The sequence below is a fragment of the Aptenodytes patagonicus genome, chromosome 2 (assembly GCF_965638725.1).
Source record: "Aptenodytes patagonicus chromosome 2, bAptPat1.pri.cur, whole genome shotgun sequence".
Lineage (NCBI taxonomy): Eukaryota > Metazoa > Chordata > Aves > Sphenisciformes > Spheniscidae > Aptenodytes > Aptenodytes patagonicus.
Genome location: NC_134950.1, coordinates 101,284,672 through 101,311,381, shown reverse-complemented (window position 1 = coordinate 101,311,381; position 26,710 = coordinate 101,284,672). Strand labels below are relative to the sequence as shown.

The 26,710-nt window shown below is 42.6% G+C and overlaps 1 protein-coding gene across 1 annotated transcript in view; it reads left to right on the top strand.

The window, feature by feature from the left end:
• The window catches only part of JARID2 (jumonji and AT-rich interaction domain containing 2), a 234,870-nt gene that overhangs the window by 198,019 nt on the left and 10,141 nt on the right, over positions 1-26,710 (top strand). The window contains exons 7-14 of the mRNA XM_076330593.1: positions 4,520-5,537; positions 9,739-10,238; positions 15,477-15,569; positions 16,008-16,126; positions 16,291-16,361; positions 17,208-17,322; positions 21,261-21,366; positions 22,227-22,409. Of these exons, the coding sequence (XP_076186708.1) occupies positions 4,520-5,537; positions 9,739-10,238; positions 15,477-15,569; positions 16,008-16,126; positions 16,291-16,361; positions 17,208-17,322; positions 21,261-21,366; positions 22,227-22,409 (2,205 nt within the window). The remainder of the gene's footprint in view (positions 1-4,519; positions 5,538-9,738; positions 10,239-15,476; positions 15,570-16,007; positions 16,127-16,290; positions 16,362-17,207; positions 17,323-21,260; positions 21,367-22,226; positions 22,410-26,710) is intronic.

The following is a 26,710-nucleotide window of genomic DNA, read 5'->3' as shown; positions in this document are numbered from 1 at the left end:
TGAGCACTTTGTGTTCTTTTAGACACTGTCTAAATTTTTCCTGCTGTGTGGGCCCGATTCTGGGTCCAGCCCTGCATAGGAAAGCCTGTGCTCCCATCCCTTGCTTCCGGCGTTCTTAGTAATAGGTCTCAGAAAGTGATTTGTGTGCTGTGTACTACCGTCACGTTTTGCAGCTCACTGTGGTCCCCAAATATTATTCCTCCCCTACATGTATTTGATTTGTCCTTCCTAAAAATAGCATTTCGTCTTATTATAGAAATGTTCTAAAATAAGTTCTTCAAGATTGCTTTTGATTTTGACCTTGTCTCCAGAGTGCTTACAGTCCCTTCCAGGTGTGTGTCACTGGCAAATTTTACGATAATCTGTTACTGAAGGAAGTACTTGGTAGAACCGAGGCCAAGACAATTCCCTGCAGAAAGTCACCTGAAATGCCCTCTCGGAATGGCAGTGAACTATGACAACGATAACTTCTCTTGAGGATGACTTTATTTAATCCCTTGTGAAGCCACTTTAGAGTAATTATGTCTAGGATGTGTCTCAGGAGCTTGCTTGATGGAACATCATGTGGGACAGTGACTGGAGCCCTGCTGAAGTGGAGGTGCTGCTCAGCCTTTACCTGCTCAGCCAGGTGTCTGTCAGAAGATGATTAAATTAGCTTGATGTGCTATTCTGGCAAAACTATGGGTGGGGGGGTTTGTTTTGTTTTTATTATTTTTTTGTTTTTAACATCTTATTATTATTTGTGTGTTTACAAATTAACTGTTTGATGATATGTTCCAGAATGATTTTAGGGTTTGAAGTTAGGTAGACTCTGCCTGCCCTCAACTTATTTCCAGGAGCCGTGCCCTAAGCCATCTAGGTACACTTTAGCTTGCTGGGGTTGCCTTCCTAGCTCTTTTGCTGCAATTGATGATGTTATATACCTGGTAAGTATTCAGTCAGTGGTACTTTTGGTGAAGGCTAATGCAAAAGAAGCACAAACACTTTAGCCAAACTGTTGCAGTTGTTTTCCTTCCTTGTGTGGTGGTTGATCTCTGCTGTTCTTTGTTGTTGTTGTGTTATTAAGGTATTTATACATTTTTTTTCTGTTTCATTCTATGTCCCTTGGCTAACTGAAGTTTCTTCAGCTCCTTGGCCCTTCTGATTTCACCCATGCATGCTTTTGTTGTTCCTGTACAGTTGCCCTTAGTCACATAATTGTGTTTCTACTTTTTACTGTGATTCTTTTCTAATTTTCCACTCATTAGAGAACTTTGTGAACAGGCATAATGGCCTGTGCTTTGTGCCCTTCCTCTTGAGTGCGAATTGCTTTGGTTTTGGTTTTTTGCAGGTGGTTTTTTGAGGGTTTTTCTGGTTTTGTTTTTTTTTTTCTTTTTCCAGAAGTCTGTTGTCCTTTCTCTACTGTTGTCACATCTTAGAATTGAAAACTCCTTTCATGATCACTGCCATCCAGATTACCTTCCCCTCCCAGTTCTCAATCAATTTTTCTCTATTAGTCTAAATGAAATCTGTAATCGATGTTCCTGGCTATTTATAAAGCCAGAGATGTTCAACTCTTGTTCTGACTGCTGCAGGCAGGAGGCAATGTCTCAGCAGTTCTCTACCCATGTCTGCTGTGTGGCATGAAAAAGCGCTGTAAAAGTCAAACCCAGGCCTCCATTTCAAATGTAGAGTACTGCCTAAATTTCAAAGGAAATGGCTAAATGCATTTCTGTTAGCAAGTGTTTGCTTTCCAGATGATATCTCATACATCTTTGGAAAGCTCAAGGTAAAACTCATGTCATCAGTTAACTGGATTTTCCTTAAGTGTTTCTACCTTGGAAGCACAGGAAGGACAAGAATATGGATGGGTTTTAAAAGGGCATTACTCCTGCTCCAGCTTCTGGAGCACAGAGGAGAAAATGCACACAGTAAATGCGTGTATACACATACATGTGTGTGTATGCAGAATCCCCAGGTTCGAGTTCCTCGTCTGCAAGTCACTTAATACAAGACCATAGCATGATCTTTTCAGCCTCTATTTGATCCCTATTTTATAACATTTTATCCCTACTTTATAAGTGACTACAATTCTTGCATTTATTTGAGAGAAGCTGCCACGCTTACTAATTTGTTAAGTATTTTGAAATCCCACAGGGAAGTCTTATAACTTCGCAGCAATGGTGTTATTCACCTGAGTGCTGATGAGGGGTGATTGTACTGTATGCTTTCACTTTGAGCACTTTTATCAATGTTCCTGATTTTTGGATGTGTTTTTCTGCACTCACAGTAGTTTAAGGAGGTGAGAAGACAATGTTTAAATTTGTTTAAATGCTGAAATTTGTTTGAGGTTTAAACTTGAACTTCATTTTCTTAGTAGTGGGGCTTAGCTTTGGCAGTGCTGAGCCATCACAATTCCCTTCAAAGCTGAAGGTTACTTTCAGTGCTTAGCACGCCTTATAGTTAAAATATAAATTTTAGTTTCATAGCTGGGTTTAAATGTCTAACAGAAGGCAGTGAGGTCCAGCAGTTCTAAGTTGCAATGACACATTAGTGATGAATATGATGTAATAAAATGTGTGTCAGCAAAACTGCCCAGATATCAAACTTAAAAAAATAGAATCATGGAATGGTTTGGGTTGGAAGGGACCTTAAAGATCATCTAGTTCCAACTCCCCAGCCATGGTGAGGGACACCTTCCACTAGACCAGGTTGCTCAAAGCCCCATCCCACCTGGCCTTGAACACTTCCAGGGATGGGGCATCCACAACTTCGCTGGGCAACCTGTTCCGGTGCCTCACCACTCTCATAGTGAAGAATTTCTTCCTTATATCTAATCTAAATCTACGCTCTTTCAGTTTAAAGCCATTACCCCTTGTCTTATCACTACATGCCCTTGTTAAAAGTCCCTCTCCAGCTTTCTTGAGGCCCCCTTCAGGTACTGGAAGGCTGCTATAAGGTCTCCCCGGAGCCTTCTCTTCTCCAGGCTGAACCAACCCCAACTCTCTCAGCCTGTCTTCATAGGAGAGGTGCTCCAGCCCTCTGATTATCTTCGTGGCCCTCCTCTGGACTTGCTCCAAGAGGTCCATGTCCTTCTTATGTTGGGGGCCCCAGAGCTGAATGCAGTACTCCAAGTGGGGTCTCACAAGAGCGGAGTAGAATGGGAGAATCACCTCCCTCAACCTGCTGGTCACACTTCTTTTGATACAGCCCAGGATACAGCTGGCTTTCTGGGCTGCAAGCGTATGTTGCCGGGTCACATTGAGCTTCTCATCAACCAACACCCCCAAGTCCTTCTTCTCAGGGCTGCTCTCAATCCATTCTCTGCCCAGCCTGTATTTGGGCTTGGGATTGCCCCGACCCATGTGCAGGACCTTGCACTTGGCCTTGTTGAACTTCACAAGGTTCACACGGGCCCAGCTCTCAAACCTGTCAAGGTCCTTCTGGATGGCATCCCTTCCCTCCAGCGTGTCTACCGCACCACACAGCTTGGTGTTGTCAGCAAACTTGCTGAGGGTGCACTCAATCCCATTGTCCATGTCACCAGCAAAGATGTTAAACAGTGCCAGTCCCAATACCGACCCCTGAGGAATGCCACTCGTCACTGGTCTCTACTTGGACATCGAGCCGTTGACGGCAACTCTTTGAGTGCGACCATCCAGCCAATTCCTTATCCACACAGAGTGTTCTATCCGTCAAATCCATGTCTCTCCAATTTAGAGACAAGGATGTCATGCGAGACAGTATCAAATGCTTTGCACAAGTCCAAGCAGATGACGTCAGTTGCTCTTCCCTTATCCACCTTTGAACTACTGTATAAATTTTTTATTTCAAATAATGACTTCAGCAACAAGATGCCTCCCAAGATTTAATATGTATGACAGACTGGATTCTTCATGGCTGTCCTGATCTGTTGGGTGCATAATGTGTTCAGTATCTCTTTTTATATTTATGTATGTATGTATAGACAGGAGGTTGGTTTGAATCTCAGTGCGTGTTTTTTGCAAAATGTGCCCATTCCAGTTGGAGTAGATAGTATATGCTGGCTAGTTTGCCTGCTAAGAAGTAGTAAGCTGTGCGTGCACTTGAGGGAAGTTGGGTGGGAGAGAGATAGTGTCTGAGGGCCAGAAAAGGAGATAATGAAAGTATTAGTTTGTAAATCAGACTACCTGCATTTTGTGATACCATAACAGGCTTTCTGGCAGACAAGGAAGGGGATAGTGCAAGCAAGGGACCTCACCCTTCTTAATGCCAGAGGCTTCGTACCTTCCAAAAGCAAGACTGGCTTTCTGGGGACTTTTTAATTTGTTTTTTAAAAAGTTATTTCTGTTTTATTTGTTTATTATAAATGCCCAGTCCCTCCTCTTGCCTGGGTGAAAACTGTTGTATGAAGATTGTACGAAAGGGCCAGGAGTCAGGACTGCAGAATATGGTTGTCCAGCAACTGGGACACCATGGCTGAGTAGTAACATTATTAATTTACTTTTCTGTTTTCTGTTTCCTTCCTTCTGCTCCCCCTGCAACGCTCCTGGCACTGCAGGTTTCTAAAGTCAACGGGATCACTCGAATGTCATCTCCGAGTGCAAATGCAGCCAGTGCCAAAAAGATGAGAGAAGTCAGACCTTCACCGTCCAAAACTGTGAAGTACACTGCAACAGTGACAAAGGGAACTGTCACATACACCAAAGCCAAGAAAGAACTGGTCAAGGAAACCAAACTAAATCACCACAAACCCAGTTCACCTGTCAACCACACAATCTCAGGGAAAATAGAAAGTAGCAATGCAAAAACCCGCAAACAGGTGCTATCCCTTGGAGCATCCAAGTCTAACAATACCGCTGTTAATGGTGTAAAAGTCAATGGCAAGTTGAACCAAAAGACATGCACTAAGGAGGTGGGGAGACAGTTAAGGGAGGGGCTGCGCAATTCCAAGAGGAGGCTGGAAGAGACGAATCACATAGACAAAATACACTCGCCCACCAAGAGAATGAAAGGGGCCGTCAACTTGGCAGAAGCTGCCAGCAAAAAGGCAGCCGTAGAAAAGCCTTTGCTGAATGGACACCTTAAAAAGGAAGTGCCAGAGAAGAGTTTGGAAAGAAATAGGCCAAAAAGAGCCACTGCTGGAAAGAGTACGCCAGGGAAACAAGCACATGGCAAAACTGAAAATGCCTCCTGTGAAAATCGTTCTACCTCTCAAGCGGAGTCCTTGCACAAGCCACAAGACTCAATGGGAAAGCACGAAAAGGGCAGTAGTAAGTCTGGGTGGGGGATGCTGGGGGAGATTCCCATCCTTAGGCCCTCCACCAAGGAATTTCATGACCCACTGATATACATTGAGTCAGTCCGAGCTCAGGTAGAGAAGTATGGGATGTGCAGGGTGATTCCTCCTCCAGACTGGAGACCTGAGTGCAAGCTAAATGATGAAATGCGGTTTGTGACACAGATTCAGCACATACACAAGCTAGGCAGGCGCTGGGGACCCAACGTGCAGCGGCTGGCCTGTATCAAGAAGCACCTCAAATCTCAGGGCATTACCATGGACGAACTCCCACTCATAGGTAAGGGCTGTGGTTTCATTGGCCTTTTGCCGCTGCTTGTTAGTGTCCGTATACAACTTTATGCTCCGTTTGCCTTTATGCTTATCTGAACCCCTGTTCAATTAACACTGCAGAGCTCTGGATCTCTCTCTTTATCCATCGGTCAGGCACGATGCAGGTAGGTTGTCGGAGAGCTTTCCAGGGAGACTTTATATTGCCACTTTTCTCCTGCCAGCTCTTTATTTCACCCAGGGAAAAAAATGCTATGTGGGGTCTCGATCTCCAGATTTCAGGATCTTCTCCTTTCCCTGCTCTTTATTTTTGTAGGTAGTGCAACTACGGATATTGATAGCCTCGGTTTAAATGTTGCCTCGGAATATTTTTCGGACCTTTCCAAAGATGTTTTCCAAACAGGTTGTAATGCTGCCAAGCTTTAATACAGATATTTTTTTTCCCTTCCTTTAAAAGCATTTAACCAAGGGGGAAAGAAAATATCTCAGAACTGACTTCTATTTGGGTACTCAGACACTTAAAATTACAAATTTGCAGTGACCTGCTGACATTTAACAACCATTAAGTGTCAAAAATAGGCAGTAAAATGTGGTTGATTGCAAAATGGAGGTTTCATTATTTCTCCCAGCAGGTGTCTGCCAGGGCTAATGCCTGAGTGAGAATCACTTATTTAACAGAATTCTTGGTTTATGGTCTGCTGTCAAATATGACACGTGACAAAAATGTGACAATAGTTTGTAAAAACATGACAACAGCAGCATACAAATGAACTATTGAATGAGCCACCTCCATCTCTACTGCCTTTGCAGCCATGACGTAGTAACAAACTTGTGTTTTTAATTTTTGTTAGCCCTTCCCTTTGTTTTTGAAGTGTTTTGAGTCAGAGCTCACAGGACCTGCATGTTGCAACTTGAGGCTAGAGTTTTGCCTTTGAGGATTATCTGATCAGAGGCAGCTATCAACGCTGGTTGGATTAAAGGACATGCTTCTGTTTAAACTGTTCACAACACTTTTTACCCCCCCGTTTTCAAACTTTATTTTGTATCACATATGGTAAGTGAGTGAAAATGCATAAAAGCATGCAAAGAGATTGCAGAGTTTATGGTGAACCGATGCAGGGCACAACAGAGAAATGACAGAATTTAAGGAGGAGGAACGAGGGTTAGTGCTCTGTTGCAATAGTGGTGCAAAAATGTTCAAGGAAATCTGAAAATTAAAATCACTCAAGCAGCAATAAGTGAACATTTTGTATGCCTAATGTATGCACTGGTTGTATGCTAATAGAGAAGAATAATGAATTAAATATACATTGGCAAGAGAGAGAAGAAAATGTGCAAGACAGCTCGATTAACGCTCCTGGAACAATGTTAACTTTTTAATGAAATACCTTAACTCGGCATTAAGATGGCATTACTGTTAATTATTTGTATTATTTAAGCACCTAAGAGCCTAATTAATAGGCAAGGATTCTATTCTGCTGGGTGCCATATAACCAGAGCAAACAGTGGTCTCTTATAAAATTTGCATCCTATGTATCCTTTCTGCAGTTCATTTCCTACCTATCTTGTGTTTAAAATTAAAAACAAAATGGAGAAAAGACGCTGGAGATCATCAGTGTACAAGGATGAGAAATCTGTTGGTTCCAGCAGGAAAGATATAAAATAATGTGTGGTGATCAATGCACACTTATTTAAGTAGACATGTACATATCCCTCCTTTCAGGGCCAAATCACATTTCCATTGAAGGAAGTGGGAGTTTTGCCAACGACTTGTGTAGTGCCAGCATTTGGTATTAAATGCATACCTGAAGATTTAAGATTTTTTACTTTAAATGAGCTTGCTCACTAGGCAATTTAAAAATATCCCTAACAGTGAAATTAAGACAATTAACAACAACAAAAAAAGTCAAGACGCTATTTCTGCACAACATATGCCAGGTCTCCTATTTAAGCCATTTTGCTAAAGGTGCTTATAAATGGGGTTAAAACTCTTCCCCCCCACCTTCAGCCTTTCAAGGAAAGTTTAAGCAACATGCTTAGGTCAATCCTGGAAAACATCAGCCTGAGATATAAATGCTTCCAAAAGTTATGACTGAGTGAAATGGAATTATAATTGTGACCGTTTTGTAAACCTTAGCTGTAGCTGGCCCTGTGGAGGATCTGCCAGATATGCAAGGCTGTGGTTGAATGATGTGCTACTCAAGCTCTAATATTGCGGAGTGATTATGAGCGATCATTCCATGTTGCGGGAGAAAATCGTGTTTCTCAAATAGCTCATAAACAGTGTTGAAACTAGGACCTTAAGCTGGGTGTGCGCTATTTGTCCTACTGGAGAACACATACAACGTTAAACCTGGACCACACTTCTTTCAAAGTTAGGAGTATGTTACTCAACTTTATGTAGGTAACTGAATCTATTGGGATGGAAAGCTATCTTTGAATTATGCCTTCAGCTTATTTGTGAACTGTGAATATATAGACCAAAAAAATAACAGCCTGTAATAGAGGCCAGCCTGAAAGTTATTTTATGGGGAAGATTAAAGAGGAAAGAAGGAAAGAAAGAAAACCCTTCAAACTTGTTTGGTTTTTTTTTTTTCCCCAACATTGTTTACCTTTTCTCAGCTTCAAGACTTAACCATTTTGACAAACACCCACCCCCCCAAATATTACTAAATTGGATAAATTTGCTGCCCCATGGCCCTGCCTCCACCCTTGTCATATGCTCCTCAAAGCCTTACCCTTGGTTTTGGCTGCAGCCAAAATCCTTTCCCCTCTTTTCACACCTTTGCCCAGCACTGTGCGGGCAGGATGAGCAAGCAGCCTCTGGTGCTGCTCTGCCTTGGTCGCAACCGTTGTCATCCCAAAATGTTGCACGCAGGTTTACACTGCTGCGCCTCCCTCCTCACTGGATTGGCACAAGTGGTGGAAGAGGGGAAAGCAGAGGGAAGAAGGAAAATTGGTATCAGTTATGAAGCATCTGAGATGCAGCACAAGGTAGTTTGAAGAAAGTAATACTGCTTGCGCTAGCAAGCAAGATGATACAACTGGCCCTTAAGATGCTGTAGCTATGCATCCGACAGTAAATATTTACCATAACACTGCTTCTTGCACTTCTCTGTTGTATAATAGCATTTCTAAGTCTTCTGAAACAGCTATGGTGTAATGATTTTTTACTTTTCTCAAAGAAAAAGGGGAAGGCAAGACAATGTGGTGGCAGCGATGTTGATGTGAGTTTTGTATTAATTCTCTTTTTTCCTTTAGCAGTGCCCTGTTGAATTGTAGGTGGTCTTTGGTCTGTTTCTTCACTCTTTCTACTGATGATTTATTTCTATGCTTTGAGAGTATTTATGATGTTTCTTTTGTTGTTTCTCATCCATTTGGCTGCTTTTTATGCTGCAGTTTGTATAATCGTCCATTTTTATTTTTTGACTGGAGTGTGAAATGTGTTAGTCATCTTGGAACGTACAAAAACGTAAGGGAGTATAAAATATGAATGGCCTCAAACTGGAAGAATAATGTGTCTGAAACTTTTTTATGCAGTTGCAGGCACCAACCCCAAACAACCCCCCTGCCTCCCTTGGTTTTTTTCAGAATTTTTCTACCTGTAGTGAAATTAATGATGTTACTGTGCTCCTTTTAAATACTAACTGTATTTGAAGTGTTGTGCAGACATTAGATAATCGATGTTTCACCTGCAGAAAGGATAGGTACTTGTCTTTTTGATTGCCAGTACCCATCTTGACACTTGTTTTGCTTCTTCCTGGTATAAATCAGACATGGGACTGGTGGCAGGCGAGGGGAGGGCAGGATTGTGCGGGCTTCTTAAAGAACTGGGCAACTCTCGTCTCCCTGACCACTGGGTAATGACCAGGGGAAAGATGCATGTCAGGAGATAGCTGGGGGTGCTCTGAGAAGGGAAGGGAATGAAAGTCAAGGAGGAGAGCAAATTTAACCATAGGGAAGGCTATTGCAAATAGCAAAATATAATCTGCTGAATGAATTAAGCTAGCAAAACAGTGGCAAGTCTGTCTTTAGCAGGAGGCGTACGAGATAGGGACAATCCTGCTCCAGTGCCCAGAGCTGTACGGGTGGCACATCCCGTACGTGCCCAGCCTGGTAGCACGCTTGACACAAGCCGCCCACAGCTTTCCTAACCTGCTCCTGTGTTTCCCTTTCCCCCTCCTCTGCTGCCTGGCACGCACGAACCCCAGGAGGCTGCGAGCTCGACCTGGCCTGCTTCGTCCAGCTGATCAATGAGATGGGGGGGATGCAGCAAGTGACTGACCTCAAGAAATGGAACAAGCTGGCAGACATGCTGCGCATCCCCAAAACTGCACAGGACAGGCTGGCCAAGCTGCAAGAAGCCTACTGCCAGTACTTGCTCTCCTATGACTCCCTCTCCCCCGAGGAGCACAAGAAACTGGAGAAGGAGGTCTTGCTGGAAAAGGAAATCTTGGAGAAGAGGAAAGGACCTTTGGAGGGACATTCGGAGAATGCCTACAAGTTCCATTCCTTGCCCCGGTTTGAGCCCAAAAATGGACTCATCAACGGCGTGGTTCACAAAAATGGCTTCCGCAACAAGTTAAAAGAAGTCGACGTCCCACTGAAGACAGGCAGGCGGCGGCTCTTCGCTCAGGAAAAGGAGACCACGAAGGAGGACGAGGAGGAGGAGGAGGGAGTTCTTAGCGACTTACACAAGTGTATATACAAGGTAACAAGGCAGGCTCTGCCGATTTTGTTTTACAGAACTGATGATGGTGTCGTCTGGGTGGCATCTGGGTGCAAACCCAGCAGGCTGCGGGGAGCCAGTGGGCGGCAGTGCCACCCCCAAGGCAGCAGCGCAGCCAGCAGCTATCACAGCCAGGTGGTCTGGTGGCTTTATCCTGATCTGCCTGGCTCTCGCGGGATGTCTGGAAAAGCTGGAAGGTGTTACTGTCATAACGAGATGCACTGGGCTCTGCCCCACTTCATCTCCTTGTGAGAGGTTCCCTGAATAGCTCTGCCCAATTATCCTTGCAGACACAGTTTTTATTTTCATTTTCTAGTGACATTTAAAGTAATGTTCTGCTTTCTCATTCCTGCTTCTTGCAAGTCTCTTGTTGAGCGAAGTAATGCTCCGCATCAAAACTAACATCGCTAGAAATACTACTACATTTAGAAAGGGCAAATTGAAATGCAAACAATATTTTCATCCATGATGCCAGATTTTGCTCAGCACTAACAGTCACATGGACGCTTAGTTCTCCACATATCAAGTACATCCATTTACGAAGGAATGCTGACTCTTTCACTGTATTTTATTTGTCAGTCTCCTACTCTGGAGCCGGACTTGGCACTGCAACTCGCAGTGCAATTTTGAGTTGCATTGAATTGTGTAGCTGTGCTCTGAGAGAAATCTAGCGTTGAGTGTCTGTGCCCAGTAAAGGAATACGCTGTTCTTCCCCTTCCAATCTTGCTTCCATCACCAGGAAATGAAGCCAGATAGCCCGAAGTGGCTTATTGTTAAGCTATTTAGGGACTGCATGAGCTCATGACTTGAGCTTTAAAAGCTTGCTTCAGCTTTCTTTTGCAGCCTGTTATGATTTGTCAGCCCAAAAATTCTTTTACTCGGGGACTCCGGCCTCAATCCCGCTTTTGAAAAGCAATCTCTTTGCCATGCTGCTGTTGGAGAGAAGCTTATCTAATGACAGCAGCATTTGTGAATAGTGAAGCTGCATTTCTGTGCTTAATATCCTGTGCTTAATGAAGTTGAATGAAAAATTTGATACAACTTACCCTGACTGCTGCATGAACAGCCTCAAACTTAGTGGGGAAATGCCTCCATCTTCTTTTCCAATGCAAGTCCCAAGTTGAAGTTTAGAAGATACAAAGTAACTCAAAAAGCAAGATTGGGATTTGTGTAAATATGCTAATCAGACTTAGAAAATAAAAAAAGGCAAGCAAGCAAAAGCACAGCTAGTATAACCAGCCTGAGTCTGCTGAGCCCCAGCCTTTACCCCAAAAGGCTGAGAGCCCCCAAATTGCTGCTGCTGCCCAAAAAGCGCTGGCAGTACCCTGTATGAGTCCAACAATACCTGGTAGAAATACTTTTGTTCTGAGCATAGAAGCTGTTAGAGACAAGCATCGCTGAGCCTGCGGGCCAGTGCTCTCCCCACCCACCAAAGCAGCTGCAGCACATGGAGCCGCTCAGGCAATGCCTCGGGTTGTCCGCTGTGGTGCCGGCAGCTTCCCGGACACTGGGGCTTGCCCATTTGAATCCCATCCCACACTCATCTGCGGCGCAGAGACTGGGGACTGCTGTCACAGGTGATGGACTGGGGAGAAATCAGGGGGAAGCAAATCTGTGGTGGGTTTCTGGAGAGATCCCTGCTGTGGAGCACCCTGTGGGACGCCTGGTCAGTCTGAGTGCAGAGAGAGGCATGTAGCTTCATTTTCAGAGCACCTGGGGGAAAGCCCTGCAGAAGAACTGATGCATGAGAACTGGTTATGTCACTTAAAGCAAGCCTCAAGGCATAGAAATAAGAAATTATGCAACAATCTTGATGCACCAGAGTAACCCACAGGACTTGTAAAATGACTATAGTTCATCACTAGGCTTTTTAATAAGACTGAGGTGAGGTGGTGCTGGCTTATGGATTTAAGCAGAGGGTACTTCATGGCATTTTATGAAACAAGCCTTTTAATCTTGCATTCTCTGTTTTTCTTGAATAATGGTATCCTTCTGTGCATGTATCTGTGGAGGGGGGAGTGTTCTTTACCTATTGACGTGTTTCTGAGAAAATCTGAAATTTGTTTAACAGAACATGTCCTCATATTACAGTTTCCGCAGATGATGGGATTGTAATGGTTCCTTTCTAAAGCACATTGCTAATTCTAATTAAAAATAAAAAACACACACAAAATAAAAAAAAAACCCCACCCCTTTGATAAATGTCCAGGTCAATAGATTGTGGGCTGGAGGAGAACATCATAATCATATGGCTGTAGTCCAGTTTAGGCCATAAAGTTGATGCTTCAGACCATGAAGAGGCCATACATTTAGGATTTTGCGCAGTAATTTCTGCAGTCAGCACGTGCTTGAGCTGGAAGATGTTTTTAGAAAGAGACATCCAGTCTTCCAGGAGCAGTTACCACCATATCGCATGTCAAGGTTAGAGTAAGTCTCCTTTGTGTTTGGCTGACTTCCTGCCAGGGCTCCCAAATTATTTTCAGCGTTGCTCCTTTCCAGGCTGCAAGGCCTGCTGTGCTTTTAAGTGTGTGCTGCAGGCTGCTGCATTTGCTTTCTTTACTCCTAAATGTGTGGCTTTTCTACCTGTCTAATACAATGTCGTCGTTTGTAAGTATGTGAAGTAAACTGCTGTCATCAAAGAAGGATCTGCTGCAAGATTTTCACTCTTCTCGTCTTTCCCCAATTTTAGCTCTGAAAATATTTTAAAAATCTGTACTGGAGCTGACTGAAAACAGCATTTGTTTCCATACAGAACAAATTGAAGCCTTACTAGCAGACCCGTTAGAGGGCCACGCAGAAGAAATCACCAACGCCAAGTTTTGCCAGCCCTCACATGAAACTGTCCCAGAAATCCCATGCTGAGCTCTCTTCAGCTGGGGACTCGGCATTTTCGGATTCTGCTTAACAGGAGTCCCTCCTTCCCGCCTGTGACTGTTGTGAAATCTCTGTGTCTTGCTCATTTTTATGGTTGCTTTAGCGTCTTTAACTTTTGTAGTGTTGCAGTGTCTTTCTCCGTGCCTTCCCTCCAGGCTTGGTGGTGGTGGTGATGCTCTGGGTTGGCTCTCACGGCCGCCACAGAGGCCGTGGAGAAGAATTGGGAGAGGAAATATTGTCTCTTAAACCTTCCTCTATCGTATTGTTGCAGCAACAGAGACTCTGCTCAGTAGCTTGAAGCTCCCAGTTGTTGAACTGTGTTGAGACATTTGTGAGGGCGGTGAAAAGGGTATTTTACTCTTCAGCAATTAATTTTGTGTTCAAGTTAAAATGCTGCATTACAGCACTTTCAATTATTTTCTGAGTTGGCATTAGAAAATTTTACGAGATCCCTCAGATTAGAAAAAAAAACAGAAACAAAACAACAAAAACAGATAACAAAACCCCCTCAACCATTTAATTTCTGTTACAACTTTTAGGAGACTAAAAAAATATCAAATTCTTGATAGAGGAAGAAATGGGTATGTGCAATTTTAAAGGGCTGAACTGTTCAGTTTTTCCACTTTCTTTTTTCTTGCTTGCTGCATATCTGAAAAATGGAAACACACAGTTAAACTTGGAAGATGAGTCCTTATTCTTGTTTTTCTGCATAAGATGCGAGGAAGAGGCAAGTAATTAAAATGAGGAAGCTTCTGCAGAGCATGTGTTGGTTTGCGAGCGGTGAAGTCTATGCTCAAGTGTGACAACTGTTGGTGCGGGCCCTGCATTTTACAAGAGGTTTTGTTGTAAAAGGCTGCTTCAATAAATGATTCATGAGGGCATTAAAAGATGAAGGAAATTGCTTATTGTATCGCAGAGCATCCAACTCTGCAGTTTATGGGAATCAGAGGGCCCCAGGCCCTGGGCATTTCACGAACTTTTTTGTTACAGCTAATTATGCTGCATTCAATTAAAAAAGTGACAATGTTACAACCGTAGAAGCATGGCAAAGTGATAGACTTGGCCTCTGGGGGAAAAGCTGCTTGTATAGTTGTTTCTAGTTTACTCTTGGGCATAGTTCTTAAATAAATTAAACACAAGAAAAGACTGAGGTGGTTTGGCAGATCTGTTTCATAATTGAAAAACTAGAAAGGTAGTAGTCCGAGTAATAAAATGTTCATTTACGTGGAGTTTTTAAGTCTGTGGTTGCTCAGATGGGCAAGCAGTGGACACGATGGGGGTTAGAGGAAGGAGCGGTAGATCTGGCGAGGGGGCAAAGATATTTTCAACTTCACGTTTGCAGAGCAATGCTAGTCTCTGCCTGCAGCGACGCTCGCAAACCAGTATGGCCACAGCAGCTAGTGTGGCGCCTGTCAGCTCTCGTGGCTCACAGCTTCCCAGGATGTTTCTTCTGCCCTGGAGCGGAGAAAGCGATAGGGGTGTCCCTGTCTGGGCATACCAGTATGTCTGGGCTGAAAGGAGCAAGCGGGCTCTCGTGCTTCTGCCTTCAAAGCCTTCAGAGGATGCTTCCCAGAGCATCTGGTATTATAGGTATGTGTGAAAGCAGGTATCCAGAAACTTAGGTATATAGCTCAAGCAGAAAACCAAGTCAGATCCTCTTCTCGTACAGCTCCTGCAGCAGTGCCGAGAAAGAGTGCACTCATTTGGCAATTTTACTGTGTTTTACTTTTCTCAGCCTTGTAATAACAGGTCCTGGTTCCTTGCATTTGAACTGCTTTTATTGAATTGAACATAACTAGTTATTGTAAGCAGGTGATTAGAGCAATCTTGGTAAACTCTACTTTTTGTGACCCCCTTCCATCACATACAATACTAGTTTGATGCTGATCATTTCTGTGAATTTCCTGTCTTTTTTACCTCTTTCTCTATGTAAAAAGCGTAGCTACATAGTCCTTTGATCACGTATTGGATTTGATCATAAAATGCATGTAGGGTTGCCTTCTGGGTCCTTTTCCTGTCATAGAAACCTGGGCCATGTCCACCTTCTGTATTTATCAAACACAGAGCATCGTGCTGGAGAAAGCAGTGTACACGGCCTTCTGTGAACGTTCAGTTGGCTTTTTAGATGATTGGTTTGGTGATTTGATTTGATTAAATTTCTGTATCTTTTGAGTTATTGTCCCTCAGATAAGAAATGAGCTTTAGACCCCCACATGTTCTGGAGACATTGTCCTCTTTCCCCCTGTCGTCATCTGGGATTGAGCATGTAGGGAAAAGAGTGAGGCCAGGGGGAATGGAGGCACGTTTTTTTATTTTCACTTTTAATTTTATTTTCTTTTTCCACAGGGTAGGTCTGTTTCTTTAACAACCTTCTACCGAACAGCAAGAAACATCATGAACATGTGCTTCACAAAGGAGCCTACAGTAGCTGAAGTAGAGGTGAGGCCAACACAAGGGGTGGTAAAAGTTTTTATTTCAGGGGATTGAGTATGGGGATTCAGTATAGTTGACGTTCAGGCATTACCATAAGCAGTTCAAGGCTGTCTAGCGTGGGAGAAAAATAAATGGTTAGATAGGCATGGTACTGATTCTTCCTTTTAAAATTTTTCGACATTTTTAATAAAGGTGTTGATGAACTGAGGGAGAGAAAGAAGTCTTAATCTGTCATGTGCTGAAGCACAGGAGCCAAGAGGATCTAAACTCTGTCTTTCCAATTCATTGTTACTTTTAAGTATTTATATTCTTATTTTTAAGCAGTGTTTTATGTTGAATTACGTTGAGGTCATGAAAGCCCTGTAAATTTCTGGGGTTTATATTTTAATGAGAGATACCTTGTTCAGTCAATTAAAAATGCATTACCGCTTTCTCTTACCACAGCAAGAATATTGGCGGATAGTGGAACAGAAAGATTGCCATGTAGCAGTGCATTGTGGAAAAGTAGATACCAACACCCATGGGAGCGGCTTTCCCGTGGGAAAATCTGAACCATTTTCAAGGTAAGAACACCAAATCCACCCACTTTGTCGACTCATGCCAGCTGCCCCATTGTGCTGAGTGGAGGTAGAGGCGCGAGGCCGGCAGGGCGGCTTGGCACTGGGGATGTTGGCACTGGGAACGTGCACTGACATGTGTCTGCCTCTGTGTGTCACCCCTTGAACAGGCATGGGTGGAACCTCACAGTCCTTCCTAATAATACAGGATCCATCCTGCGACATCTTGGTGCTGTGCCTGGTAAGCAAGTCTCTTTTCTATGTCTCCAGCAGGTGTAAGTGTCCTCTAAATGTGGTGGTGTAGTCACCAAAGTCTTCTCCCTCTTTCTGGCCCCTCTGTTCACCAGCTGACCAGGTAGACACACAGTTGTATGTAGCAGGTGGCATTTAAAGGAATGAAGACAGGTGCGCAGATAAAGAATTAATGAATAGTTGAGACCATATACCTGGGAGGAACCAGTTGTACTTGCAGTATCCCTTTCTGTTGTTGCCAGTACATCAGTGTTCTTGCTTTGTGTCAGGCTGATGAAGGACAGAGCCGAGCAACTTCCTTGCTTGCAAACCTAGTCTGTAGCGCTGGGCAAAGCAGCACACAAGTTTTCTAAATGAATTGTCACGAGTGCTCCAGCTGCATATGTGCCATTGCAATTTACTGGTAGAAACATTAGCTGAAAGCATAATTCAGTCTCCTGTGCAGGCACTGAGCCTGAACAAACCAACTGGAAAACAGGATACCTGTTTACAAGTACATGTACACTTGACAACATGAAGCAACCTCCTCTGATCAATGGCATTGAGCTTGAATTATGGTTATTTGTAAATTCTCTAAAGAATAAAAATTTTTTACAGCTATTAGAAAACAAATATGTTCAAGGGCACTGTAACTGGCTGGGTAGATATTTTGTTAGTGGAAAATGCTGAATTTGTTAAATTATTCTCTGTGAATTATTCACTCTGGTAGGAAGACTTAAAACTTAAGGGTCAGCTCGCGGGTAGCACAAGATTTTCAGCTGAAATGCCCTCTCAAACTGTCTTTTAATTAGAAACTGCAGTTACTCAAAACTCATTTTCAATCTTCTTCTTTTAGGAGTGACAATTCCTTGGCTAAATATTGGCATGGTCTTTTCTACCTCATGCTGGTCTCGAGACCAAAATCACCTTCCATACATTGACTACTTACACACTGGTGCTGATTGCATTTGGTAGGTATTCCTCTGTTTTGTTTTCCTCGCATTCACCACAGTGGCTGTCTGTAGGCTGGTGTTGACAGCAGCTTGTTTAGTACCTTTTGCATGAATGAATCTCACCTAGAAGGTCCAGAGTGTGTGATTACAGCTTTAATGGGAAAATGTAGTATAAACTTAAGTGATGAAACACCCTTTCCTGGAAGAAAAGTTTCACTTTATCTTCCATGCTCTATTCTGAGATATCTAGCAATAAACTGTTTCTGCTTGACATGGGGTTTAATCTACGGAAAGTTTTCATGACATGGAAGCCAAATGACAGCTAGTCCAGGTAGACTTGCCTTAGGCTGGCAGAGAGACACTTGTCAAGCTAGCTCCATATTGTCACTTGTGAAATGATTGAATCCATGCTCTGACTAAATAGGCACCGCTTTCTTATTTTACACAAAATATCTTGAACTCTGTATCTACCAGGTCCCTAGTATTTTCTCTCGTGAATTTTTTTCATTATAATATGATAATAATTTTTACAATGATTACACACATCATTCTAGTGTCTCAATGTGGACATCACCAGTTAGCTGCTAGCTACATTTCATATTTTGTAGACACTTCATGCAAATAGACTTAACACTCAGCTTATCAATGGTTTTGAACATGGTGAATCCTTCCTGAATTTGGTGCGTACATACTACTACAGATGATGAGGAGTTAGATTGCAATGGAAGTACAACAGCTGATGGAGGGATTAGAGGAGGCAGGTGCTGCTGGCATGTCGTGTGCCTTTCTACCAGGTTCCTGCAATACTGGTGTTACTACCCAGGAGGATCACCAGTGAGAACAATGAATGATAAGCAATATAACTGTGTTTCTTGATCAGAGAAAATGCAATAAATGGAGAAGAAAAGTTGTTTAAATGGTGCCCCCCTGCAAAGGTGAGAAGCTGGTTCCCTTTCAGCAGTTCCCCTTTTGAACCCTGAGCTACGGAAGCCTTTGGCTCCTCATGTGGTGTGACGGGAGAAGGCCTGCAGGACCCCCTTTGTATCCAGGAGTCCGCGTGGTGGCAGTGGCAGTGTCAACTGCACTTCATTAACCTGCAAAGTGTGTACTTCAGCCCTTACCTTTAACTCCCGTATTTCTCAGCTGGTGCTGATGTCAGCGGTGCTGACCCAGCTGTCAGTGGGAAAGCACATGGCCCAGAAAAAAGGATTTGGAATCTTGGAGGAAGCCATTAAAGCAGGAGCTCCTCTCTCTAAATATTTTAAGTTGGAGAAATGTATGTGATCATACCAAGGGGTAAAGGTAAACACTGGATTGTGCTGCAGACCTGGGAGTTTCTGTCACTTTCTGTCATGGGCATTTCGTGGCTCTTCCCCCTCTTCTGTGAATCAGGAGTCTGTAATCTTTTATAATAATATACTATCAGAACAAATTGCTAAGCAAGCTACGTTGTCCTCAACCTTAGGTGAGTCTGTTTCTCTCTGTGACATTCATCTAGTCTTAAATGACAGTAAATTCCAAACAGAACGTGTTCAGGAATCCCGTAATTAAGTTCTGAGGCCACTCTTCATACTGTGCGTGTCAGAACATGTGCCTTTTGGGATTGAAAAGACTTGAATGCAGCCAGAGTTTTAGGAAAGGCTACTCCTTCTGTTTTTCCAAGCCAAGAAGAATGAAACCAAAGAAGCCATTTGCTTTTTCTTGATGGGCTTACTTATACATAGAAGTACATAGCTTCAGGTGTACTTGTAGTGATTGCCTTGATGAAACATGGGTGGTAAGCAGGAATAACTCGTAAGAAGGAAGAAGCGAAACTCCTTTGTCTGTAAAAGCTATTCTTTGGCAAGGCTGCCAGGCTGAAGTGTCAGGCTAATATGCATTATTAACTCATTACAACTTTTAATATTGCAATAAAGTACCCAACTTTACTGAGGAAAAGATTAATTTAATAACTCTATGTCTGGTGTAATATCTGGAGTAGCCCTGACAGCATTGCGTTCAGTGGCTGCTTCAGTGATAACAAAGCAGGCAACTGGGCACCAAAGCTCTTCTCTGTCTTGCCAAGTCCATGCAGCATCCAGAATTCTTCTCTTCCAAGGACAGATCCCTGTGGTGCTAAAATCAGTGGTGTTTCTTTACCTGTAGATTGCTCAGGTCACTGTCTAATCTCTTGGAGCACTCAATTTTCATGCAGGGCAGAGGTCAGTGTCCTAACCTTTTTATTCAGGAAGGATCCTCAGTGCCCATTAAAAGAAGAAAATCTTGTTCTGCCCAAGACACTCGGAAGACTCTGCTGGCTGCTCACTTCCCATTTTTATAGGTACATGAAGAATTGCGAGTGAGTGAAATTGCAGTATATGCCTCAGTCCTGCCAGTAGTCAGATAGTCACATGCACTTCTGTGGTGCCCATCCTCTTCACACATCCTTCCCATGCTTTTTCCTGGGCCCATCTTGTGAGGGACTGCATGCTTGAATCTTTCAGCTGTTCCAGCTATATTTTCTGATTCTAAAAGAAAAGAGTGGGCTCTGCCACGTTCTGGATTTGAATTTAAAATATTTTCACCAACATTTAAAATCTGTTATTATAGTGTAACTAGAGTAATACTCTATACTCAAACGCAGCTGTTCTGCAGCTGTCACTGTTAGCAGTGCAGGTACTGCAAAGTATTTGATACACAGCATGCATTTAAAATTGCTGTTGGGACTCGATCCTTGTCAAGATGAGGTGCTTCCACTTCACCTCTCTATAACCCTAGGATTTCTTAGCAAGGTCCTGATCTTTGTCAATATATATGTGAGGAGTCAGTCTATGTACACCTGGGCAACCAGCTCATTAGAGCCCCTATTGTGGCTACAGTTAGCTGTACGAGTAGATATTGTCATCTCTTCTGGTTCTCGGCTTGAAGATTAACAAAGACAAATCAAAGTCATCATCAGTACAGTGAACAGTAACGAGATGTTCAAATCAGAGGAAGTACAGCCTCCTACAGACTAATCAAGCAGGATATAACTACGTATGACGCATACGTAGTTAATAGTGCATATTATAAGCCAATATCCTGACAACGTCTGTAAGGCCAGCATAACGCTTTATGAAATTGGTGGAGAGACTGGATGGATGACAAGAAAACCGCACCTCTTCCCCAAAATCTTTCCAGATTCTTTCTCTTCTCTTGTTGCCAAGTCTGGAAAAACATCTGTGTGTGTGTGTCTGGCATGAGCGCGGGTGGGCTCCAGATTGAGGTCTCATTGCTTAAAGCGAACTGAGATAAGTCATGATAAATCTGGAGATGCTTTTTATTTGCCTGAGCATAACAAATCCAAATAAAGTAACGTCACAGATAAAGCCCAGCATGACAGCAACTCAAGGCAGGTTTGGGAATCCCAGGATTTGCACTGTGTTTCCCACCAAGCTGCGCTGCTCGGTTCGTAGTCGTCAGGTACCAAGTACCAGATCTTGGGAACAGGTATCTCCTGGGTGGATATAAGCCATTACCCTTCTGGCAGGGTGCAAGCAAGAGTAGCGGCTAATTGTCACCATATTGCCTCCCTGCATCCAGCAAAATAGCAGTTCTCTGGATGTGTGAAGCTAAGACCTGAGACTCCTATGTTATTTCTTGTCACTTCCGTGTAGGGAGCACTGCTGGCAGTGAGCATAGAGAGGACAGCTGCTTCCTTGGCTTCTAAAGGAGAGGAGGATGTGCAACTCGGCTTATACCCAGAGCTTTAAATCTCTCTTGCTGCTTTGGCTTGCTCTTAGGTCTTTCTTTTGTTGCAAGGGAGAGGAGGGATGTGGGATTTGTTTAGTAAGCAAGGCAAGAGGTCTTAGGCTGCTTTGTGTACACAGTTCGTTCTTTTAATCAATGTCCTGGTCTGAATTGCCTGTTACTGTGTAGTTGTGCACCATTATTTACTCCACAGTAAATCTTTCTCTTTTCCTCTGACAAAACAACAGGTATTGCATTCCTGCTGCGGAGGAGAACAAACTTGATGATGTGGTACATACCCTGCTGCAAGCCAATGGCACTCCAGGGCTGGAAATGCTTGAAAGTAATGTAATGGTAGGTTAACACTGGGAGAGGTATTCCCATTTGAGAACCCAAGGCTAATCAGAAGGCTGGTTGTTTGGGGATTTATTTTGATTTTGTCTTACACTACAGTTGATGCAGAGGTGGTTGTTAAAATCTGGCTACTTTCCACTTGCATTGTTTACCCACATGGCATTTTTCTAACAAGGCTCACATATTAAAATGTTGACATAAAAATAAATGTAACAGTGCAATAAATGTCCATTTTTAATATTGTCCATAACGTATTTAACCTCACAAAGGGAGTGTTTTGTAATCAGTTAATCTGCCATGATTGACATTTTATGATGCCATCATGGATATGAGAAGCCTAATACTTCAAAGGATTTCAAAGTATTTTTGGCTCCCTTGTTTATTTTGTGGATAACAATTTCCATTTAGTGCATTAAGTATAAATTTGGGAGCCCACAACAAAAACAACTCCCTCGGCTGTCCATGTTAACATCTCTAACAGAAGTGCAGTAGCAAGGTGGATTCAATGCCAAGGCTGAAAAGGTCTAGATGGAAAACCGAATGGCCTGCGTTACTTTCTGTAGTAGTAGATAGTATTGTTTTGAGGCTTTTGTGTTTGAGATTGTTTGGCAAGTGAAAGTTTAAACTGTTGGTTTCAAAAGAGCCACTTCTGTAATTTTCACTCCAAACACCTAAGCTTAAGCATGTGCAGAAGGGAAGAGGGAAAGCGAACAGAGCTGAGCTGTTAGCAGAGCACAGCTTTTCTCCGCAACAAGTAGCATGTGGCAGTACCCAGCAAGGAAGGGGATCTAACCATAGAAGAAAGTTCTGATTTTTTTTTTTATTTTTTTCTCTTTTGTTTTGCTTTTATGTCTTTCTAGATCTCCCCAGAAATCTTGTGTAAGGAGGGGATCAGGGTGCACCGTACTGTACAGCAGAGCGGGCAGTTTGTTGTCTGTTTTCCTGGATCCTTTGTGTCTAAAGTGTGTTGTGGCTATAGTGTTTCTGAAACAGTGCACTTTGCTACCACCCAGTGGACAAGTATGGGGTTTAAAACAGCCAAGGTAAGTTGAGAAAAGGAGTTAAAGTGGATTCACGGCCCTGCCATCTAAACCGACAGCAAACCAGACATTCCAGTATTGTGAGACTAGTACAAGTACGTCTATTTTTGTGGACTATTAAATAAAAAAAGGAAAAAAGTTCTGCAAGGCATAGGATGATGCAGTGTTTTCAGAAAAGCAACAGAAGAATAACTGATAGCTAAAAACTTCTGTATATTTGAAAAATTCAGAAGATTGTTCTGCCTGCAGACCAGTTTGTGAGGAAGCTTTTCAAAAATCCCTTCAGAGCTAATGATAATATATTGTATTATGCTTACTAATTTTTTTTTAAGTGATGTTTTCTAGAACCATTAGAATCTCAGGTGCAAATATCTGAATAACTGTGCTTGTTAGCTCCTATGATAGGCAGAGTCAATTAATACTCGCAGCTGTATTGCTTGTCTTTCTCTGCCCCTTCATTCAGGAAAAGCTGTTGATCAGGGCAATTTCAATTTTAATCGACTTGAAAATCCTTAGGTTCACTGACCAGCCCATATGATACTAAGCTGTAAATAAAACAAACTTCCCATTCCCTTTTCACACAACTGAGGAAGATTGTCTGCAGAAACAAACAGGTGAATTGCCTAGTCATCATGATTTTGGCTACAGTTCTCTGTTCTTGGGCAAAGAATATATGTCACTAATTGTGTTCCCAACCTCCTCAAATACACTATGGGTTACAGATGCTATTTTGGTAATGTTTTATAGCTAAGCCACTAGTAAATTACCATGTACAACTTCAGACCAAGTGGTTAGTAAGTAATTAAATGTAGTACGTCCACAGTTAGGTTTTGGTTCTTTAGGGTTAATGGAATTCTTCCAGCCTGGTTATACTAACTGTATATTAACTCAGTTTGAAATAAAAGGTTATTTTATTACAGATTTATTTTGGGGGAAGGTGAGAATTGTATATATATGTAGGTAAGGAGTAAGATTCCTGAGCTAACCTTTTCTGTCTGAAGGTACACAATTATATTAACTCCATATGCTGTATTTATTGCTCTACTGAACACTTGTTCAATATTGTGAAAATGCCACTCCTGTAAGAGACAGAAATCACTATGCAGCAATTAAAAAGCTCTTCTTGGTGCCTCAAATTCTGAAGAACAGTTTCTTTTGATTAATTTTTAAGAGCTTTGCACTGGGTAAATATAAGCTGACTGAAAATCCAACAGTTTCCAATCTGTGATAACCTACCTTGGAAAGTGAAGTCACAGCTCTCACAAACTTTACAAGAACCACAGATATGCGTTTATATCAAAATAACTCTGGAAACACCTACTGCAGTGTTATTTTCCTTCTTTTTTTCCCTTCCCCCTCTTCTTTCCTCAAACTATCCTATGTTCTTAACTCCCTTAAATTTTGGAAAGTCTTCCTTGGTTCCTTCACTTTGACAAGGCACTTTGCCATTTTCAAAGGCTGGCTGGGATTGTGCTTTTCAGAGGTTGTGAGAAGTTCTGTGTAAGGAGCAAGATTCCCCTTTTGGACTGTTAATGAACTCTCTGACAAACAACTGTACCTTCCTGTCTGTCCGTTCTCAACAGCAATATTGACAGTTTTCAGCTGTTTGATACATTAATTTTGTTTTCATTCTGTGATACTGTGACCTGATTTTTTTATAGTGACTCTCTTTATATTACTAAACAATGTTGTTTCATTTCATGTATTGAATAACTGCTCAATCTCCTTTAATATATGGAAAAATGAAATTCTGCATCTGAAATTGTATTGATTTCAGTTTATAAGGAGTGGGGATAATTGTTGGAATAAAGGCGTTCGTTTGTATAAAGCCTGGTTTCACCTAAACCACACGTGGAACCAGGTTGCTGGCTTTTGCAAAACACCCTAAGAGCTCTTGAAATTTTAAACTAAGGATGAGGAGAAGGTTTACATGTGTGGTGGAAGAGTTTGTGTTTGGAATGGCAAAGGGGTAACTCCGTATCCTCAAATAAGGCATTGGGCAAAGTCAGTAAAACTCATTTAGGAAACAGGAGAACTGAATATTGGACTAAATGAATGCACTCTGGTCTAGAGGTTTGGAAATAAGAAGGGATGTCTGGTTTTAAAGGAGGGCTTTGCTGGTATAGGGCCAACCGGAAACTTGGTGGAAAGAAGAGACTCAGCCGGTACCGTAATACAAGAGGAAGAAGTACATAGGAAAGATGGAGTTAGTCATCCAGTTGGAGCAGTGTTACTGCACACAGAAAAGAGCTTACAATCAAATAAGCCAGGTTTAACTGCCACCAGTGACAGAATCCCTGTGCACTGATCTTCCCATCCTAAAGAGGAAAAGCATGGTATTAGCACTGTGCTCCTGACTGTCCAGCCAAGATGCTGGCAGGGACTTTATATGTATCCCCCCCCCCCCCAAGTTTTAATTTGGGTGAGGAACGTGCCTTTAAAATGCCGCACAGTTACCATTCCTTGGTTCTTATCACAGAGCTGTCTTAGGCTAAGCAGACTGGGTTGCTTTGAGACGAAACCAAATGGGAAGAGGCGCTCCAGAAGTGCACCTGATGTTCTCCAAACACTGGTGGTGGTGTGGCCACAGGACCAGGCTGGACTGCTCTGAAGTAAAGCCATCGGCTTTACACGCACACGTCCTGTGGGTCCTCAGCATCAACTGTATCACACTGCACATCTACTCCTGCTTCGCCATACTGGATGGTGTGTAGACGTAGCCTGTGTTACACTAAAAGAGATGAGAGAAGCTGCGAGGACAGGACATATGATGATAATGGGCAATGCTGGTCTCCTCCCCCTAGCTAGGATAGTGGTTGTGTTGGTGTGTGATGCCAGAACCGAAATGGCTTCAGGGAGCAGCTAGTCAGGAAATCCACACAAGAAGAAACTGTCGTCTCACTTCTCAGCAATAGGTGGAGCCTATCAAACAGCTGCGCTGTGATGGTGAGCAGAGATTAAGAAACTTGAAAGAGCGGTAAAACGCAAATATCCACTACTGTGGTGTTTCATTTCAAAAGATGGCCTCGCATAACACCAAGGAAGCTTGTTAAATTGAGAATGCAGAAAGAAGGGTTAAGTGTTTGCATGCAGCACAGAAATTGTTTAAAGATGCCATGTTAGAGGCTGACAACACATGCATGTTGTCTAGCAAAAAAAATACTTCAAAAGGCATTAAACTTTGCATGGCTAAACACCAGGAGAAAGGAGTCTGTTTGAAATGAGACCAAAAAATCCTTTTTGTGTCCAGAAGATGAAAATGCAAATAAAACAACCACTCTAGCAAGATGCATGCAAATACACACAAATGCAGACCAAAAAGAGACTTCGAAGAACAACTTGCTAAAGGCCAAAAGAAAAAATAAATGTAGAAAACAATGAGACTGAGCTAATCAACATGGCCTTTGCAGCGAGGTCACGGCCCCCAGGCCTTGAAACTTTTGGAAGGACGTATGGCCAAAAAGATCCAGCTGACAGAGTCTGTGAGTATTTCTGGGAGACTTTTGCCGAGGTCCCTCAGAAAAGGCTCTTAAAGAAATTAACCTGCCGTGGGTTGAGGGGGAAAGTTCACGCACCAAAAACTGATTTAAAGAGAAGCAGAGGATGGGAGCAAATGGTCAGATTTTATCATGGAGGGAGGTCTCTTTCTGTGTTCCTCAGGAATTTGTACTAAGACCAGTACAGTTCAACGTATCCGTAAATAACCTAGAAAGGGAAGTGAATAGCAAAACAAATCCTTTATACTGAGGATATTAATGGTAATGACAGCAAAACTTAAAGCTATGAGGCGTTACAGAAAGATTTCATGATACCGAGTGATCTGAGTGAGAAAATGGGTTGATAAATCTTAAATGACTCGGGAGCAAAAATTAATCCTAATTTGACAGACACAGCGATGGACTCTGAACGAGCTCTTGCTACTGAGAAAAGAGGTCTTTGGATTCCTATGGAGCTGCGAGCCAAGTGCTCCGGAGAGGTTTAAAAAAATATCTTGAATGTTAGGAATTGCAAGGAGAGACTAGAGAACAAAGCAGAAACATTGCTATGGCACTGCGTAGGCTCTTGGTATGGCCATGGCTTGAATACTCGTGCAATTCTGAGTCCCTAATTGCAAAAGGAATACAGAGGAACTAGAAAAAGTACAGCAGAGATTAATGATTAAAGGTATGAATTAGCCTCTGCATTAAATATAAGAGGACTACTCAGCCTGGAAAATTAATGACCGAGAGATGTATACGATAGTAAGATCGGCTCACAAGTGGCAGGGTGATGATGATTATAATATGAATGTTCACTGTCTCTCA